At 33.7% G+C, this 14,067-nt stretch overlaps 2 protein-coding genes across 2 annotated transcripts; both read right to left on the reverse strand.

Moving 5' to 3' along the window:
- Positions 1 to 580: 580 nt before the first annotated feature.
- Positions 581 to 5,333, reverse strand: LOC116026054 (uncharacterized lipoprotein syc1174_c-like). Its single transcript, XM_031267498.1, has 11 exons — positions 5,235 to 5,333; positions 5,054 to 5,091; positions 3,977 to 4,176; positions 3,747 to 3,881; positions 3,358 to 3,474; positions 3,098 to 3,226; positions 2,561 to 2,737; positions 1,985 to 2,125; positions 1,356 to 1,541; positions 1,104 to 1,175; positions 581 to 833 (listed from the first exon to the last, which is right to left on the reverse strand). The coding sequence occupies exons 3-11, from the start codon at positions 4,094 to 4,096 to the stop codon at positions 684 to 686; spliced, it is 1,227 nt and encodes a 408-aa protein (XP_031123358.1). The 5' UTR covers positions 4,097 to 4,176; positions 5,054 to 5,091; positions 5,235 to 5,333; the 3' UTR covers positions 581 to 683.
- On the reverse strand, positions 5,125 to 12,271 carry LOC116026053 (TMV resistance protein N-like). The gene is made up of 5 exons (XM_031267497.1): positions 11,733 to 12,271; positions 7,447 to 8,512; positions 7,008 to 7,334; positions 5,943 to 6,901; positions 5,125 to 5,791 (listed from the first exon to the last, which is right to left on the reverse strand). Exons 1-5 carry the CDS (start codon positions 12,242 to 12,244, stop codon positions 5,221 to 5,223), a joined length of 3,435 nt encoding a protein of 1,144 aa, XP_031123357.1. The 5' UTR covers positions 12,245 to 12,271; the 3' UTR covers positions 5,125 to 5,220.
- Between the last annotated feature and the right edge of the window lie 1,796 nt (positions 12,272 to 14,067).

Genomic DNA, 14,067 nt, shown 5'->3' on the forward strand with positions numbered 1-14,067 from the left:
GCATATGTGGTGTGACACGTAAGCTGGTACGTCAAATTTTACTGGTTTGGATTAATCAGGTATTAGGCCAAGATGTATTTTATAATCGTAGTAATCGGTAGATGGAAAGTAGGTTGGGAAAGGTGGAACTTCAGCATAATGTTATTCTCTAAGGATGGCGAATGGAAATTGAACAGTGCGCGGCTAAGCATAAATGCGTAAGAGTTGTAAAAAGCTAGGTCCCAAGACTAAACAAAGAACATTATCAAAGTAACAAGTGAAAGTAAAGCAACAAGTAATTGTAAAGAAGCAAGTAAATGGAGGAGACTAAGACTAGGTGTTCCTTGATTAGATGCAGAATGACCCCAAATATAGGAAGTAATATAATGCATTGATCATAGTTCTTCGAAGATGTTTCCATTACCAATACCACTATCATATTCAACAAGGAAATCAAATATGTCCAGTGTACCCGTATTTCAAAGGCAAAACAAAAATGTAGTTAATCTAATCAACACAAGGAAATCAAATATGTCCAGTGTACCCGTATTTCAAAGGCAAAACAAAAATGTAGTTAATCTAATCAACACAAACCTGCTCATAATTAATACTACCAATGAAATTTCTCATATTTTAATGGCTCATAATTTATATCGTATTTACAATAACATAAAAGAAATAATCTACCAATAACATTAGATTAACTACAGCTTTAACATAGCTCTACTATGATACTCTAACAAAGAATGGTTTTGAATGTTCTTAATTCTGTCTCTTCTAAGGGAATCTGGGTTAATTCCTGCTTTATGAGCAGCAACTACACCTATGGCTTCCCAGTAATTTGCCACTCTCACCTGGAAAATAAATTCCAAACATAATAATCAAATACTCCATAGTTGGATGCACTACTTGGAACAGCATAGATGAAAGATGGGCACAAGTTTCTTTGTTTCTTTCTTCGATTTTTTTTTTTTTTTTTTTGGTAACTTCAACAAAATTGTTGCTATCTTACAGTTGATGGAAATTTGAGTTTATGGGATAACCGGATATGTGGTTTAAGGACATCTACATAAGTCAGAGATATACAGAAAGTAGAAAGAGTTATCCAAATATTGTATACTTACAGCTTCTATCCCAAGTCTCTCAGGCGTATCATTGAGAACAGTTTCATTCTCTTCCACAGCGATTATAAGTGGCTGCAACGAATAATACATAGAAAGTGCAGAAGAAATAAAGGAAACATAATTAGAAAATAAGCTTACCTAGGAAAAGCGGGGATTGGTCAAATGTAGCAAAGAGTATATTAGTGTGTTGTATAATTGCTATCTCTGATGTAGAGCTTATTTAGTCATAAAAGATAAACGTAAGAATTGTACCCTGTTTCTTTTACTGCTTGCAAATGCAAGGGCACCATCTCCCCCGCAAGCATCAATTGGTAGAATGACACTGTCAACGTCACTGGCTGAAATGCAGTTTTTTCCTAAAACCTCAGTTCCCTTGATCAGATACTGTGGTGCAGTACCAAGCCCAGCAAGCACACATGGCAAGAAAGTATATCCTATCTGTCAGAATTCAAAGGTGGAATTCAAGATTAAAAAATTTAAAGAAATAAATAAATAAATAAAATTAAAAACGAAGTAAAGAGAGAAACTATGTCAATCTTACAGGAGATGAGAATAAAAAACATAACGAATTCAGTGCTTGCATCTGAAGAATATCTATTTGTCTTCGTTCTTAATTTTTTATTGGTATATTGATGGGGGCAAAAGGAGTTAAGCACTACACTAAACCCTGTATCTGTGTCCATCATAAAACACATAGATCTTTGGGATGATTGGATGAAAGGCACAATCAGGCCTTAATCTAAAAGAGTTATGGACAATTGGACATACTGAAGGCCTTAATCTTCAGTAAAAAAGCATGTCAGAGTGTCAGACTACTTAACACCCCACACCACCCCCCGCCCCTCTCTTCCCCTTATGCTTGTGTATAGCAGCCTTCTTACCTCTTCAGAAGCTGATTTTGGACATACTGAAGTGCTTAGTTGAGGGGGTGATAATGCAGGAGCATGTGCACAAGGAATTTGAAAATGTTTCACTACTAGATGGCTTATTACTGCCTCCACACCAGCCAAGAGATCTATTCCCTTCAGAAAGAAAAAACATATAATAAGAGGAAATAATAGGTTTATATTACTGATAAGGGTTAGGGACTTTCAGTCACACCACAAAAAGAGTCATTAGAAATTTAGAATAGCATAACCAGAAAAGCTGCACTACCATATCGGTATCAGTTTGTTTTTTAATAAATCCTAATCATGTCTCTTTTCCTGGTAATGATAACAGAATATCAGGCATCACTAAGGCAAGAATAAAATTAAAGTGAGCATTTGGAGAGTAAATGGTAGAGCAAAATATGTAATTCGCTTAAAAAAAAAAAAAGCTGCATCCCCAAACAAAAAAGAAAACCTGGTATTACTGGTGCCAAATACTCAGAAATGAGAGATGATAGCATGCCATAAAATAAAGAGCAAGAAAAAGTAAAGAAACCAGTGTTATGAAGTTTGGTGTATCAACCATACCATCCCCTGTCGGTAATCATCTATATCTTCATCATCATCGTCTGGAAAACGTGCAACAACTGCAACTGCATTCACGTCTGAACCTTTTACCAACTTCTCTACAGCCCTCAACAGGGAGTCTGGATTTTGTATCCTCCCAGTTGACTGCCCACATTTTGGGTCAACCCACTTCTCCACCTATAATAAGTGATTCTGTAGGTTAAGGGAGGCCTTCAACACTAAGGACCAATGTTCATAAGCAGTGCAGAAAAACATTGGTAATACTAAAGTAAAGTCAATAAAAGATCTGCCGACCATTTAGTATAAAAAGTGTCACATGATTATTCAATTTTAAACAACTGTACAATTGAGAGAGATGGAAATTCTCATGTACTTTGCTCTATTGAACTTCTTTCCTACAGCATTAGATGTTCCTAAGCCATTACAGAATACATAATTTCTGTAATCATTCATATCCAACTCCTCCCCCAAGTAATGAATAAAAAGAATGCGACTGGATACACTAACTCCTACTCTGTTACCACTTAATATGCGTACCATTAAAGGGAGGTCTGTTACAGTATATTCCACAAATGAGAGACCAAGGGAAGCTCTAGCTGCATCAACAACTTGTAGATGGCGAGTACGAAGATCTTCTTCAATTCCAGCATCAAGAACCAATCCAACCTGATTAATGTTATGATGGTCACATCATTGCAGGCTGAATAGCAAGGAAATGGCACGGCAACATCAGCAGCCTAGTGCAAAGCATCTATCACCGCCAGAACAAGTTGGACAAGAAAGAATTCAAAGCATACTCTATTTTGATGAACTGGTTCCAGTGCCCAAAGTCCTTCTGCAAACCGATCTAAAGCATAGCCTTCAACATACAACACATTTGACATGGGCCAGTAGAGCATTGCAGCATTAAGAACCTGTAAGCATTACAAATTTACATAGAAAAGATAAGTTGCAGGACAGCTCTACCAAATATGTCAGTATATACACTTAAATCCTAACTGTAACTTAGAGTTCTCTCTATGCAGTTAGATTCATGACAACTCTACCAAATACTTCAGAAGCCAGTACTATGAATAGTAAATAGAGTGCAAATCCATTGCAATTGAACAAGTGTGAAATTAAGTCAAGTCAGGGCTCAAATGTAGAAAAGGATCTATTGTAAGATGTGAGCCAAAAGAAATCTCACATTAGGATGAGTGATAAGGCAGTCAACAACGGAAGAAAAAGCTCTGGCCACTGGCAAAGCGTCGCCGGCATAGCCACCAATCGCCGCTCCTATTCCCGTCGGCACTATCATCACACTCGTGTACTGCCGCTTAAACTGCTCAAAAATAATTGAAACAGTACAAAAATTCAAGGCATAAAAAAGTGAAAATTTCTATTTAAAAACACACACACACATACAGAAAATTCTACCTTGCTAGGAAGAGGAGAGAAAGAGCAGGAGACTCTGGTTTTGCACTTGGGAAGTGAACGGTGGCGAAGACAGACGTGGCCGGCCAGGGAGAATGGACAGGTGAGATTTAGTGCCGCCATTGCAACTGAGTATTCAGATTTCGCTGCTTCTTCACTAGTATGCAGCAATGGCGCCGGCGAGGAGGGCTATTTGGAAATTCCTTAAAAATTCACAATAAATAGATTATGTTAGTGTAAATATAACGAGTACAAATGAATATTTAAATCGGGCCGTGACCCGTGCACTTTAGATTGGGCAGTCTAAAAAGACTCGTTGTTTATAATAAAAATAATAAGGCAAAAACTTGTGTGAGATCGTCTCACCATTAGACGGATCGGGTCGTGTCAAGATGCAATTGTAACACTTATATGAACAAATGTCATACATATATCCTCAAATGTAATACTAATCAGGAATAAAATTTTTGTTACTTTGTTACTTATAAGAGTAAATGTAATACTTTTAAGGGAAAATACAATACTTTTACATTTCGATTTAAAAGTATTACATTTTCCCACAAAAGTATTATATTTGCCCTTATAAGTAAGGAACACTCATCAACATTACTTATTATGAAAAATGTATTACTTTTTCTCTTATAAGTAACAAAAATTGTATTCTTAATTAGTGTTATATTTGAAATTATGAAATTTGCACATATAAGTATGACATTTGCATGGTGCTTTGACCCTATTCGACCCTACTCACGAATAAGGATCCGTGAGACGGTCTCACACAAGTGTGACCCAAATAATAATTCTTATTACATAAAATTTAATATGGAGTATCAATTTGAAATAAATAAACTATTATTTATAATTTATAATAGATATATTACAATATTTATATATGAAATTGTGATACTATTTAGGGGTAAAATGATTTTTAATGGAACATCTCACATAGTATAATTGTCTATAATCGGAACATCTTAGACAAGTTTTTGCGTAAACTGATTGTATGTGGTTCCTCAAAGCATTGATTGATACTATAATACTGAATAATGTAATAGTGTAATGGGTTAAGAGTATTAGAACCTGAGCGACTGAGACGAGCTGCTACAATTTATATCTAGCTGAAAAAAAAAATAAAAAAAATCACAACTATAAATTTATTTGTTAAAGCATAAAGAAAAAAAAAATATAGTGGGGAATAAGAAAAAGACGAAATGAGTATTGTAATTGAAACAATAATAACTCTCAAGTCAAATGTATTTACCAATTACGTCACAGTCTATCATTGCTTCAATTATCAAGTCATCATCTTTATATAACAAACTACAACCCCAATCTGTTGAAACTTGAGAATCCAGAAATGCCTCAAATGTTGAATAATGATTGGGAGTAACACCAGCATCTTTCTGAGCCTTTGATTCATTCCACAGACTACTAAATGGTATGTAGGCAAAGCAAGTACGTGGCTCAAAGAATTTTATTGTATCCTTATCTAGCTTGGTGATCACACACCTTGTTTGGGGAGCTTCTTCATTTCTTGTATTATCATTGCTTGCCAGTTTGGCTATGACCGCACAATGCTCCAAATGTGATTCCCATATAGTTGTTGAAGGGAGAATACAACATACAACAAATCCCAGAAAATTTGGAGTGTACCAGAAGGGTTGAAGATGAATTGAAATCCTACTTGCACCATCACATTTATATTTGAAGCGTGTGTTGATATCGCTCCCAGTCAAATCAGTAAAAAAGATAACACTGAGAGGAGTCATTCTGAGAAAAGACCTTGAAAAATGAATGAGATTCCTTACTTCTGATGGCCTGCCAGCAAATTAAAACGAGTTAAGAGTGAATATATATAATAATTATATTCCAAGTACTTGGTTGATAGCGCAGCTCAGCTATACTGCTTCTAAAGGCAAATTAAAATCGATCGAGTATCTACATATAATAATGCTTTCTAAGAAAAGACCTTGAAAAAGGAATGAGCTTGTTTGCTGATGAACTTAACCAGCTGGAAGCTCTAGTAACCGCAAGATTATGAGTGAATGAGATTGAATATAATTCCAAGTACTTGGTTAATAGCTCAGCTATATTGCTTTCAAAGGCAAAACGAATATCTGCATATAGTTCCCATATAGTTGGTGGGAGTTGTGGTAGCTCTTCAAGCCTCTCACAACATCTGATGTCAAGGTACTTAAGGCTAGGGAGTTGACTGATGCTTTCAGGTAAATGTACAAAATTGTTTTCACTCAGATTCAAGTACTCCAGCGAGTTCAAGCCGCATCCAAAATCTTGAGGGAGCCCTTGGTCCAACATTTTAAGAGAAGAGAGCTCTAGCATTTTTAGTAACAACAACCGCTTGATTGAAGATGGGAGTTGAAGAATGGCCGTTGAATGTACATGAAGCTTTTCCAATTGGGACAAGTTGCCCATGTTTATTGGCAAGGACTTCAACTTAGGACATTTTTCAACTTCAACAACTTTAAGATTTTTTAACTCACATAAGCTTCCAGGAAGTTGAACAAGATTATGACAATCAACCAAACGTAGTTTAGTGAGGCCATGTAGTTGTTGGATGGATGATGAGGGGAATTCTCCAATCCCAATAATGTATCGCAATTCCAGCTCCAGTAGATATGGCATACTTGCCCGGATCTCTGGAAATTTTTCTAATTTTTTGCAAAAGTTAAGATTGAGAAACTCCAGAGATTTGACTTGAGTGAAGCTGGGAAGCTTCTCAAGATTCATGCAGTGACTTAAATCCAATAAAACAAGCTTCTCAAGACATCCAATAGATGGATGGACTTTTTCTAAACTCACACAGCCTCGGAAGTCTAATCTCACTAAATTTGGCATCCTTTCAAAGTTTGGGGTTTCCAACAAAGAGCGGGAAGAGCTGAGATCCAAATAAACCAATTTGTTCATGTTCTGCAGGATATATAAGATAGAAACAAAATATATATAAGTCTCAACTCTTTACCTTACCTTGATGATAGAATTGAAGGAAGACAATTGAATTGATCAAATTAATTACCTTTGTTATGATGCAAGTTTTGAGTGAACTATACGGTAAATGAAACCCAACCAGCTTTGATGGATTAAAGCTTTCGGGTAATGAAAAGAAATGATAAGATGAGAAATGAAGCCACCTCAAACTGCTAGGAAGATAATTATCCATAATGCTCCTACCAAAACTTTCCTCAAACTCTAAACCACTCCAAAAATAATTACCATACCCTTCAACTATGAGTATCTTCAATTTTTTCATCCCTTTCAAAGCTTCAATCACACAGCTAATATTTTCATTATAGCTCTGTCGGTCTCTATATGTGACCAAAACACCTTCCATCTCTTCATGATCCTGAAAGAAGAAAATATTATATATATATATGCATAATGCACATTAATATTTTGTTTAATTCAATAACTAAGAGTATTGAAACATACACAAGATTTATTATTATTATATTTACCACGTCATCTAGCAGGTCGTCAAGCTGCCATATCATCCTCCTAGGAATTTCTCTTGCAATACGCAAACCCATTTCTTGTATCAAATCGTGCATATCCATACATCCATTTGATTCAAAGAGAAGAGATCTTTCGATTAGCACTGATATTCCAATGCTAGGATGCAAATCACAACTCTTAAGTACATCTTCTACATAATCTCTACTCTTTTTACGAAATAGACATGCTATACTCAAAAATATCCTTTTCTCTCCATCTTTAAGCCCATCAAAACTTATCTTAAGCTTCTCAATAACCTCATCATCTGGGATGGTTTTAATCATCTCCAGTGTGCTTTTCCACTGTTTATTGTCTCGTCCACATAGAAAAGAGCCCCAGACTTTAAGAGCTAATGGAAGACCATCCGCGTAAGTTACAAAAGATGTAGACAGATCTACAAATTCATTATCTGGAGATTCTTTTTTGAAAGCATGCCAACTAAATAGTTGAAGAGCTTTTTCTTTATCCAATTTCTTTACTTCATAACATTCAAAGGCAACTCCAAATTGAGTGAATAAATGCTTGTCTCTTGTAGTTATGATGACTAAACTACCTTCGCAAAGCCATTCACCATTTCCAACCAATTTATCTAATTGCTCCTGTTGATCTACATCATCAAGAACAATCAACACTTTCAGCAATTGGAGCCTTTTCTTGATAACCTGAATTCCTTCATCCGCATCATCTGTACGCATTCGACTTTCATTCAGAAGTTTTGATAGGAGTTTCTTTTGCAAGGCTACCAACCCATGTTTACTATGATTTTCTCGAATGTCAGCAAGAAAACATGTGCGATTAAATCTTTCAGATAATTGAGCAAAAACAACTCTTGCAAGGGTTGTTTTTCCTATACCGCCCAAACCCCAAACGCCTAATATTAATTTATCATCATCTCTATAAGACAGTTTTATCAAGTTACTTATCTTATCAAGTTGCGACTCTAAACCCACCAAATTTTGCTGGATACTTTGGGTTGGAAGCAGTTTGAATATGTCACTTACAACTCCTTGGATACAAGCTAATTCATACCTGAAAAGAAGATAAACACATTATTGGTTAGGTTTTTTTTTTTTTTTTTTTTGGAAACTCGGCTGCTTATAATTTATATTTATAATGTTTAATAATTTTTAAATTATATAATAGTCCCTCTATACTTTTTTTTTTTAGTTCTTTACTTCATTTTTATTGATAAGGTGGTCTGTTTTAATTCTATACTGTTATAATAATTATTATATTATATTATTATTAATTATTAAAACTAGCCAAATAACAGTTAATTAGAGGAAGAACGGGGTGTTTGTGGCCATGTTTTAATTTGTGGCTAGGATGTTAGATAATGGCAAATTTTCAGCTATTTGTTATTATATCTCCCTAAAATAGCCATGTTTTCCTGACTTTAAAGCTGCATTTATTTCTTGGAATGTGAAATTACTTCAGGTGATAGAATTATCTTTCAAGAGGTAGATTTTCTTGCATGTTTTGTTATGTACATTTATATCTACAATTTTAATAAGAGTAAATAAAGTTAAGGCTCTAACGTGGAGAAAAAAAAATGTTGGTGCTAATTATTTACTTAAACAAATAGTTCATATTATTTTGATTTTAGGTTATTTGAATGTCTTATTTGTCAACATTCAACAAATTCTCCCCAAAGTAGTTAATATGATTTGAAGGTAAGAAATCTTTGCATTGTAGAAAATAAAGATAATATAACCAATGAAATTATTTCTCTTTTTTAATTTTTTGATAATGAATAATTTTTATTGTAGAAAATAAGACATATAAGTAATAAAATTATATCTCTTTTTTTTTTAAAAAAAAAAATTGATAATAAATAATTTTTATTGTAGAAAATAAAGATAATATAAATAATGAATGTATATCTCTTTTCTAATTTTTTTTATAATGAATAATTTTTTTTTCTGAATAAAGGCATTGTAAACAGCGAATTTTAAATTAAAGAAATGCATATTTAATTTTTTTTTTGTACTTACTAATTTATTTAATTTAATAATAAGGTAGGATACTCACTTTTCAATAATATACGCTAACATATTCATAGTATATGTTTAACAATTATGTCAATTCTAATTGGGATGTGGTTCAAACTTAAGACTTCTCTTATAGAAATTAATGGGTAAGTTAAAAGTTAACGGAATATTCATTACTAAAGTTTATACTAACGGAATGTGGGTTATTTAAGGAAAGAAAATAATATAATAAAGGGTAAAGAATGAAAATCATAAAAAATTACTAAAATCAAAATAATATGAAACATTCGTTTAAGTAAATAATTACCACCAACATTTTTTTCTTCCCGTTTAAGCCATAAATTTATCAGTAGTTATACTGTGGACCATGGGTCATGGACTCATGACTGATACTACAGTTGTGTTGAACGGATACTACAGTTGTGTTGAAAGGGAACTGCAGTTGTGCGGAACAGAGACCGTTTCATCCGTCTGGAACTGCAGTTGTGTTGAACTGATACTGCAGTTATGTTGAATGGATACTACAGTTGTGTTGAACGGATACTGCAGTCATGTATGTTGAACAGATGAACGACCTCTATTTCGCGCAACTGCAGTTTCCTTTCAACACAACTGTAGTATCAGTTCAACACAACTGCAGTATTCTTTCAATACAACTGCAGTATCAGCCATGACTATGGTCCACAATGCATTGTGGACCATGGTCCACAATATAATTTGCGTAACTTTATTGGCTCTTGATTGTAGATGTAGATGTAGATTTTTAGACTAAGTATTTAGACTATCATTTTTACAAAATTGCAAACATTTATTTTAGTGACATTATAATCAACCTCTCATATATTATCTTGCATTCATATACTTTGAATTACCAATTTAAATTAAAAAAATTCAACATTAATTACATATGCATGAACATCTCATATATAATCTTGTATTGATATTCTTTGAAATTTTTATTTAAAAATAAACATTGGGTACTAATTTAGACCTGGCAATCATCGACACGACCCGTTAACACGACACGAAACCGGACACGAAAATAACGGGTTAGTGTTTAGCCTTAACATGTCCCGGGTCGTTAACGGGTTGACCCGTTAAGAACCTGTTATGTTTTCATGTCTTAACAGGTCAACCCGTTAAACCTATTAAGAACCCGTTTAACCCGTTAATATTATCGTGTTAACCCGTTTACACGAACCCGTTTACACAGACCTGTTTAGAACCCGTTAAGAACCATTGTCATTTAGGTAAGAACCATTGTTTTTACAAAATATATCATGAACATGATTAAGAATGAATTTACTACATTAGGTCAAGATTATACACCAATTATTGATGTTCAACAATATGAAATTTGAATGTTTATTGTGTTCAATTTTATTCTAAAAACTAGTATGGAATTCTTTAATTATGATTTTTTGATGTTATTTTATAATTTTATGAATGTTATAAATAGAATTTTTTTTAATTTGTTTGATGGATTGGATTGTATGTTTTATTTCTTTTTTATATAATTTAACTTTAAATTTTAGTTTTTAATATATCAATAGATTTAGCGGGTTTAAACGGGTTTCGTGTCATATCGTGTCGACACGATCCGAAACCCGTTAACAAAACGTGTCTATCGTGTCAACCCGTTTAACCCGTTAACAAACCGTGTTCGTGTTCGTGTTACAATTTTGAACCCATTAACCTTAACGTGTCGTGTTCGTGTTTAGCCTTATCGTGTTCGTGTCGTTATCGTGTCGACCCGTTAACGAACCCGTATACACGAATTGCCAGGTCTAGGTACTATCCTATTCGTGAGTGAAAAAACTAGTTTTTATATATAAGGGTTAGACTTATGGTTGTCATGGATAAAAATATATATATAGGGGCGCGCTCTAATGAGAACGGGTACTCATGAGAGAAATAAGAACGATCCGCAATCGTTCAAATATATATGGAGAGAGAGTCGAGTAAAATACATAACCATATAATTAATTTTTTCTATCGATTCTTCACACGTCGGTATTTTAACATATGTATCAATATAATATCAATATTGACTATTAATTTTAAACGTATCAAATGAATTGTATACAATAAATGTCTAAGGGTAAGATTTAACAAAAGATAAATATAAAATGTTTTGGGAGAATTAATTATAAAACTAGCTAGGTATTAACCTTCTTAGCGCTACTTGCATATACAATTCCAAAACAAAAAAAATACAGAATAAAATGCTAAAGAAACCAAGGACGTCGAAAACATACCCGTTGTATTTATCACCCTGTAAATCGTGCCCTACAATTTTGCCTGTCTCTCTCAAAGCGTTCCTCCACGTTTCAACCTTCGCCTTCCCCTTATCATCTTTGAAATTTTTTTGGTGTTTTGTAAAGGATTCATCAAAACTTCCTGTTTGGTTGCGCACATGTGAAGGCTCCACGTCGTAGAAAATTGGCACCACAACTTGGCCAAACTTTTCTTTGCATTCCATGATGGTTGCAACTTCATCCAAGCACCATGTTGACGATGCATAGTTTCTGGAAAAGATGATAACTGCAATTCTTGATTCTTTAATGGCTAGTAACAGAGTCGGAGCAATATACTCTCCCCTCTTTAGTTTCTCATCATCTTTAAAGGTATGAATTCCCTTCTGTTTAAGATGATGATTAAGATGATCCAAAAAAGTTTTGCGAATATCTTCACCTCTAAAGCTCAAAAAAACATCATAAGTGAATTTGTGAGTTGATTGTGAAGGCTTAGCGGAAGAGGTAGAAGCCATATTCTGAAACTGGAAATTGGGTGCCTTAGCTTGCTCTGAAACAGACACACAACTAAAGAACTAATTGATATGGGTAAGTAAATACGCGTGATTTTCTATGTAAAAAAATGATCACAAGTCAATATCAATTCGTAAATACACGTAAGATTAAATTACGTGTGACTTAATTGGTCTAACATTCGACTAAGTCAATACGCGCGATTTTTCTATGTCAAAAGAGGATCATGTAACACCCTCCTCCAATAAAATTGCAGAAACGTAAACCTTTAACCAAAAAATATAGTGTTATTTTATCTTTCAAGTATCTACCTATACCTAAACGCTAAGACTAATTTACAACTGATGGAGATATTAGAAACGATCCAATAATGAGGACCCCGGGTCTCGGAGGGCATAGCCTAGGGCCTAGGAAGATCATCTAAGCGACCTAAGAAGGATCCAGAGCCCAGAATAATGAGCTTAAGACTTAGTCTCGCGGCCCACCATGTGGGCCTTGATTTAGTTTCATGGCCTGCTACATTTCTAACTAGGTTGGTTGGGCTCCTTTGTTGGCTAGAATTGTTAGTTTTTCTAATTTATATGTTATTAGTAAATTAAATCCTAAGAGCTTGTTTAAGATTCTCTATAAAGCATCCACTATATGTGAAAATATATTTTTTTTTCTTGCTTGAAATTGTCGTCAAAACATGTAAATAAGATCATTCAAGAAGTAATCATTAATTAAATAAGTGTAACATGTGTCACGTTCTCTATTGAACAACATTTTCCTCCATCTTAGACGTGAAGAACTCTCGAACATTTGAATAACCACTTCATTCAATTGGATCACAATGTTGAACAACTCTTCTCCAATTGGCGAATATAATGGTATATGATTTGCTATATTGTGGATTTAACAAAAAGAACTTTTCCACTTTCGATCCTATGATTTTATTGTTCCTGTAAATTTAAGTATACAACTTTCATTTCTGACATAAGTAGTGACTATATTAATAATTCTTGATACTTAGTAGCACAACTTTCATTCCTGACACAACCAAGCAATCTCATTTATATTAGTAATTCTTGATACTAGTTTTCATGTTGGTTTATTCTTGAATTTAATTTATATTATTTTATTTTATTTTATTTCTATTGTAATTAAAATCATCTATTTGTTTAGTGAAATTTTAATTTACCTAATAAATACTCCGTAGTAATTAGCTCAAAACTCTCCATGGGATGGATCTAAACCTACCTGTCCTATCTATAGGTTAGTTTAGTTATATTTTTTGGTGTAAAACGACACACATCACTATTTCATTTAAAAAAAGAAATTGATTCCTTTTTTTGTCCCACTATTTTATTGGTATGTTCTCTTCTAGCACTAATTAAAAAAAAAAAAGAAAAAAAAAAGAAAGAAAGTTTTCATTTTTGGATCAAAAGAGAGACACAATTCAACTTTAGACTCATCCCCTTGCAAATTAAAGAAGTCAATAAAAATGGACAAGTAGAAGTTTGAGGTATGTATAATTGCTTTACAAATAAGAATGGTAGGAAGTAAGAGGATACTATATAGAGTTTTGGTAGCAAGCTAAGCATGGTATCCACGACAAAATGGATAGAGGAAGCTTTTGCTCTGATCTGCCCATCAATCATATAAAAGCTATAATTGAGTATGAATTTATTGTTAGGACTTGCACCAAAGTTGCACACTCAATGATCACAGAACCTATGTCCAAGCATTTACAACACCCTCATCAAATCTGTGTTCAATATTCATTCAAAATCCCTTTATAAATTCATCAACTTTCATAATTTGAATCCAACTCAGAAGCTTACTT

The sequence above is a fragment of the Ipomoea triloba genome, chromosome 7, assembly GCF_003576645.1.
Source record: "Ipomoea triloba cultivar NCNSP0323 chromosome 7, ASM357664v1".
Classification (NCBI taxonomy): domain Eukaryota; kingdom Viridiplantae; phylum Streptophyta; class Magnoliopsida; order Solanales; family Convolvulaceae; genus Ipomoea; species Ipomoea triloba.

What these genes read in the sequence shown, in the direction of transcription:
- LOC116026054 (XM_031267498.1), bottom strand. Translation starts at nt 4,096, where the DNA reads ATGGCGGCACTAAATCTCACCTGTCCATTCTCCCTGGCCGGCCACGTC. An exon ending in TCTCTCCTCTTCCTAGCAAG is followed by an intron (nt 3,882 to 3,976) that starts GTAGAATTTTCT and finishes ATTTTTGAGCAG; the next exon opens with TTTAAGCGGCAGTACACGAG. An exon ending in CAAAATCAGCTTCTGAAGAG is followed by an intron (nt 1,542 to 1,984) that starts GTAAGAAGGCTG and finishes GAATTCTGACAG; the next exon opens with ATAGGATATACTTTCTTGCC.
- LOC116026053 (XM_031267497.1), bottom strand. Translation starts at nt 12,244, where the DNA reads ATGGCTTCTACCTCTTCCGCTAAGCCTTCACAATCAACTCACAAATTC. An exon ending in CAGGGTGATAAATACAACGG is followed by an intron (nt 8,513 to 11,732) that starts GTATGTTTTCGA and finishes TCTTCTTTTCAG; the next exon opens with GTATGAATTAGCTTGTATCC. An exon ending in AAGCTCATTCCTTTTTCAAG is followed by an intron (nt 5,792 to 5,942) that starts GTCTTTTCTTAG and finishes ATTTGCTGGCAG; the next exon opens with GCCATCAGAAGTAAGGAATC.